Source organism: Opisthorchis viverrini (assembly GCF_000715545.1).
Source record: "Opisthorchis viverrini unplaced genomic scaffold opera_v5_175, whole genome shotgun sequence".
Classification (NCBI taxonomy): domain Eukaryota; kingdom Metazoa; phylum Platyhelminthes; class Trematoda; order Opisthorchiida; family Opisthorchiidae; genus Opisthorchis; species Opisthorchis viverrini.
In genome coordinates, this window is record NW_008751833.1 from 842,718 (window position 1) to 848,717 (window position 6,000).

Below are 6,000 nucleotides of genomic sequence, written 5' to 3' on the forward strand. Positions count from 1 at the left end.
GCTCATCCAGATGAGCGATGCGTCTATGTTGTCCGTTCACTCATTACTAAGGCCACTTGATACATTTGTCACAGTGTCTGTGGCTAAATCCGGGCGAACCGTGCGAGATAGTGACGTAAAGATAGGAAACAATTCAGCATAGCCACCATTGATATTGGAAATTACCACATAAGCCACAGTCAACATTGCTTAGTTATTGTGACTGTTATTTTGGTGTGAAATACGAGTAATGTGCCAACTGATAGGACTGAAACAACCATGAAAAACTCCATTGTATATGGAGTCATCATCACAGCAACTATGATAGCAGAACATCGACAGTTCATATTCAGCACGCCGCACAAGAGCACTGTATACCACTTGGCCGACCGAGCACAGCGATTCGTAAAAACGTTAGTGTAGCGGGATATACAGCTGTATATCAATACACTGTTGAAGGTGTCTGACAGAAATAGAGGAACAGACTTCAAGAGGTTTCGTTTTTTGTCCGGTTTCAAGAATCCGTACGGTCGCTGTTGAGGTTATCACCACTGTGACCATCGGTTAGCTTGGATGTAACGAATAAATTTAGCTAGGGCTGCTGGGTACGGCACAGTTGGGGTCAGTCTGCCGCAGGTCAAATAATTTATTACTTTAAAATATGACACTACCAAAGATGTCCTCGTAACTAGGTTAAAAGTGAAAGTGATCAAACAGTGAAATCGGTGCAGCATGTCACATTATTGCGAATCTGACTGGTATCCGGATAGGACAAATAAGCAAATAGACAAACAATTCCAGAAAAACTCACAAAAGATTTACTTTTTTTCTTAAAGATCATAGGAAGCGAAATTCCATCTTTTTCTTCGGAAAATGTGAGGACAATTTTGAAATCACACAAATCCAATCGAAACTCTTTAGACAGTTGTAAAACACAGCGAAGACGGTCTATTTCAGTGTCAATCTACACAGTATTGCTGAGAAAACATCTTGACATCCCTCCAAGGCATAAGATTACGCAAGGAAAGCCGAACCAGACTTCAGCGGTGTAAAGATGGTGTAAAATACATTAGTCTAAGAGGAAACATCGACCAAGCCGAATAACACTTGAGGAATACATGAACTTCTGGTGGGATTAAGTATGAAGGGTTGTTTTTGGCAGATTTAAAGTCTCCGAAGTGTTGCATTGGTCTAACTCATAGGATCAGCTACAATAGCGTCCTAGTATCCCTTCACATCCAAGGGCAAAAGACATTCTGTGGTTTCTGAATGAGCGAAATTGAATGTAGATCAGGTGGCTGTTGATCTGCTCGCCAAGGTTGATAATTTGCTTACCCAACAACAAAATGATGATTTCTCCACGATTAGTGACGAAACATCTGCAAGTAACTGGCCAAACTCAGCAAACAGATCAACAACCATCTGACACACAGCCCATCAACGCGCCCGAGCTGATAATATTTCGATACACTACCAGTGGCCGAATCATACCATAGGAGAAAACGTCACAATAGCGATGCGATTTTGTATTTGCTTGGGTACCCCAATCAAGTGTTACAAGACGGTAGCCGACTTCACTCACATTTCCTACATAGTTCGGCCACGTTCTTTGCGGATGCGATTTGATTTAGTCTGTCAATAGCTTCAAAACGAACGCTGTTAGAACATTAAACACACTGATGGTAGTGTAAGGAGATTTGGTGGTTTTCACATGAGGTTCCGTCCTATAAGTGAAGATAACCGAAGCTGAAAATCCGAGCTGTTTCATCCTTATCAGGAATCATCAATAGTGGGCATACCATGAAACATGGAATACGGTCGAAATGTGTAGTAAAGCGACAAACGTAACAGAATAAAATAAAGCAACGTGTGCAAACTCATTGTTTCCCGGGTATCAAAAAGTTCATCGTTAAGCCAGTGTTACAGTGCACTCTATCCACACATTGTTTTTCGCTTTTGGTTCTTACTGGGCTCCAGTCAGTCAGGACAAAAATTACTTTTCGGACAAAGAGGATATGCCCCGGCAAGCGTGCGAGCGTTTTTTATTGATTCACCGGTACACCTCAGTTCCAAACATCTATAGCTATCGAATGTTTAAGGACGCACTGCGGTTGAAGTGACTGGTTCTCCCACAGCCTATCATATATCGCCGAAAACCTTCAAAGACACTTAATTTCTGTTAACCAGATGTGGAAGATGTGAGAGGTGCTTCATAGTTCTCGCCTCTTTCAAGAACTTGTCAAAAAAACAACTCAGTACCCCGTGCACATGTTTCCTTGAGAAGCAGAAGGAAGTCAACCGGTATAAAATGGCATTGTTGAGCAATTTAACGTTCGTGCACCAAAATGAAGGCCATCTAACCACGGGACACTAACTAGTCGTAGCTAGTCTACAGCGAAAAACTAAACTCATATAATTGAAGACACATATGTAAAAACTATGCGCATCACTGGTAGCCTGCCCTCGTTAGTTCCCTCTTAGAGCGTCCCCATGGGTCGCTACCGGTGAGAAGATTGAGTGTATCAGGCGAAAAAATGAGTGGAAGGTCGCCGGCGAAGTCCATGAAAACGGAAAACATGTTTAAGATGTTGGACAACGTGACTAGAACAGGAACGCAGCTGGTGGAGTTTAACTTCCCCCAGAAGTCGACACATCTTTTGAAATGCCGTGACTGCTTGCAACTGCTCAGAACGCAGTCACCATCATCAAAATGACGAAGTCCAGGAGGAAAGCCATCACTCAGCGGCTTACTTGAAATAAGATCAACTTATTCAGTCTCCAGAACGAAATTATGGTTTAGCACTGGAATCCAACTCTCAAAACCTTCCACCTGAAGAGTGGATCTCTCTATCCAGATTGAACAGTGAAGAGGAAGAAGAGGGGCTACTCAGGGGTATAAGAACCTCATCTAGTGGTAATAAGTACGTAATAAAAGATGTGACTGACCATCGGGCACAGCTGAAGACTTACCGAAATCAAAAGACGATTGGAAGGGATATTCTGTAACAGATCGACAGCCTTGCGCATACAGGGCTCCATACATCCGCGACACGAGTGGACAAGCTCAGATGCAGTAGTTCGAAGCACCTCAAATACGAGAAACAAGAAGGAATAAATCTACACCGTGCCAACGAAAGCATAATGAACCGAAATGTAAATCATTTGCATCGGTGGACGTAGCAAAATCAAACGGGCTTCACTGAAAATGTATCAACCCAACCCATACCTGATACTGGACAGAGTGTATGAAAAACCAAGTTCAGTCGGAAAATCGCAGTCAGCATGAGGGGAATTAATTGGCCAATCAAATACGAGGGAAACAAACCACAACAAAACGTATCGTGAACGAACGAACCGAAACAAGAGTAAGATGATTTTCAAGTAGCCCATCACGTAAGAAGCATAAGACACACACTGAAAACTATAAACACACAAGTAAGAAGACAATACACACCCATCTAATCAAGTACCGGCGATGTCTAACCAAATGCTAAGATCGCGAAAAGATCCACGAACACCTGATGAACAAGTAGGATGTTTATACTCGGAAGAGAACGTAGGTGGTTACAGTGGACCCCAGAGGTTTCAATCCAGCATCATTCTTTTGGCAGAACCAATATCTCCATAGAAAAACTATCTGAAACGGAAACCGCTTCTGTTCACCAACAAAGTTGGTGTCTATAAGGCCGCTTGGTGAGCGGTAAGGCTAAGCTACACCATTGGCTAGCGTCAACGTTGACGAGGAGGATTCATGGGTCAGACGTGTTCACGTACATGGCTACGAAGTCAACCATGCATCTCTGGTTCTCCTGTCTACACTTGGACAACCTGGCAGTAGCCCAGCTCTCATGCTTCCTCCGGGTGGCATGGCAGCTCGACACGGAAAGTGTGCCACAGCTGAACGATTAGCCCAGCTCCATGCTTCCTCCGGGTGGCATGGCAGCTCGACACGGAAAGTGTGCCACAGCTGAACGATTATTATTACTTCATCGAGGTCCACTAGTGGGTGTGTTCCTCATGTGTACGGTCACATGTTGAACACATGCATTAAAAGAACGGCCTAGGGTTAGCTGCGACGGTCTAGAATCGTTTAATGCGCATTTCTACGAAATACGGTTATCTTCTGGTCGGACCAACGGTCATTCCGCAATAGTGAGACAAGTGTGAGTGTAATAAAGTGATGGCTTTCCTAAACTTATGACTCGGAATGATGAGTTAACTTTGACAGCAACCGCCCAACTCACCTCGTGAAGACGTGAGACTAGTTCAGTCGGTAGGGCAGGATAATGGTGCAGAATGGTAAACTGCGGCGTGCTGCGAGGATAGTCTAAAGGGAAACTGACACTTATGGTCACCGCGCCAGCGGCAGGAATACCGGAATCACTTGAACCCAAATTCGATAACTCCTTTGATTCTCGGACGCTGGGTGGTGCCAAAGACGCAGTTGTGGACTGTTGCTGAGGCTGTGGGATTTGCGGCATGTGGGATGAGTGTTGTGTTTGCTGTCTTTGTCCATCCGTTCTGGTCATATCGCGTAGGTCAGTGGCAGATTTACATTGCTCTGGGGATTTCCACTGTTGTTCCGATCGGGTTGGATTGTTCATACTTGGTAAGATATCGCCAGGTGGTAGGAGCAGACTATCCAAGTCGCGTATCTCTTCCAGGTCAGCACTGGGTCGACGACCACGCATATCAGGACCCACAGAACACACCGTATAATGATGGTAATGCAATTTGCGGCAGAAAAATAGCTTGAGCTTAGCGTTCCGATTGATCATGTCTATCTCCTCTACCTTGTACTAGATTTCATAAAAAAAAGTAAATTACTGTGCAGTTTGCTTGAATATTAAGGTAGCACAAGAAGGCGTTATGTGTGCGACTAAAAAAATCGTGTTAGCAGCAGGTAACCTACCAATCAGTTGCCGGAAATCCAGTGTAAAAGTAATAAAATCGAACATGACATGATCCAGAAAAATTTATTGAGATCGGTTAGGTAGCTACAAGCAGTAAGCGGACTGAGAGTGTAAGAGACGTAGACAGGCAGACCGGAGGCATACTACTTTCCCAAATGCACATCTCCGACCAAAAACAGGAACCAACCAGTGTGCGCCGGAAGCACCGCAATTGGCCAACCAAAAAAGGAAGTTGTTCTAGGAAAAATTGCAGAACGATAATGTGAATGGAAAAGCTACGATATGGAGGCGTATTGGGACTTGCTAGACTACTGAAATGGGCGAAACCACGAAGGACTCGTCATATCATAAGAAAATAAAGTCTCGAGCATGGAAACAAAGAGAGACGAAGTTTTGGCTTTTACGCACCTCGGATCAGCGATGAGCAAATTAACAAACGCATTTGCAGAAAAGTAATTCGGTTTCGAATTCCACTCAGAACCTATCGTGTAGAGAAAATGGTAGAATAACGGCTCTCCCCAGTTTTACAGCACATGAAGACACATAGATACGAGGAAAATTCACTCATTGACAAGTGCCCCAATACTGGACCCGGTGGTAAGCCAGAATGCACAATTGCACTGGAATTTGATGAAAGCAAAGTAGGTACCCAGCCCCAAGGAAATAACGCAAACACAGGGAATCACTGAAAAAAAACTATGGTAGCGAGCTTAATTAAACCCCAGGGTCACTACGTAGAGACATATGGCATAATTAACGATCCTTTGTATCCTTGCAATAGTCTCCGACCGTGATGGAATAGTTTAATCGATTATTTATGTTGAGTTCCGTGTGGTCATTGATTTTTAATCCTATGCATGTGAGCTTGTGGTATTAATAAAATTAGGGTTCATGCTGCGGCGTTCCGCAAAACAAAGGCAACTGCGATGCAACATTTAACCATATGCAATATTTTCAGGGATTACAGCGGTGACTTGGTGTGGTGACTACATGGAACCATTGTCAATGTTTTCTGCGTCTGACTAAAGAAAACAGCGCTACCTGTGAATTGTTTCAAGTTCTTTCACTTCGACTTGGGTGACCGCACGGCACAGCGCAAACCGTCTTT

The 6,000-nt window shown here is 43.9% G+C and overlaps 1 protein-coding gene across 1 annotated transcript in view; it reads right to left on the reverse strand.

The window, feature by feature from the left end:
* T265_14328 (hypothetical protein) overlaps positions 1–6,000 on the reverse strand; it is a gene marked incomplete at both ends in the record, with an annotated part of 49,236 nt that overhangs the window by 21,639 nt on the left and 21,597 nt on the right. The window contains 2 exons of the mRNA XM_009173153.1: positions 2,950–3,066; positions 4,224–4,778. Coding sequence (XP_009171417.1) covers positions 2,950–3,066; positions 4,224–4,778 — 672 coding nt within the window. The remainder of the gene's footprint in view (positions 1–2,949; positions 3,067–4,223; positions 4,779–6,000) is intronic.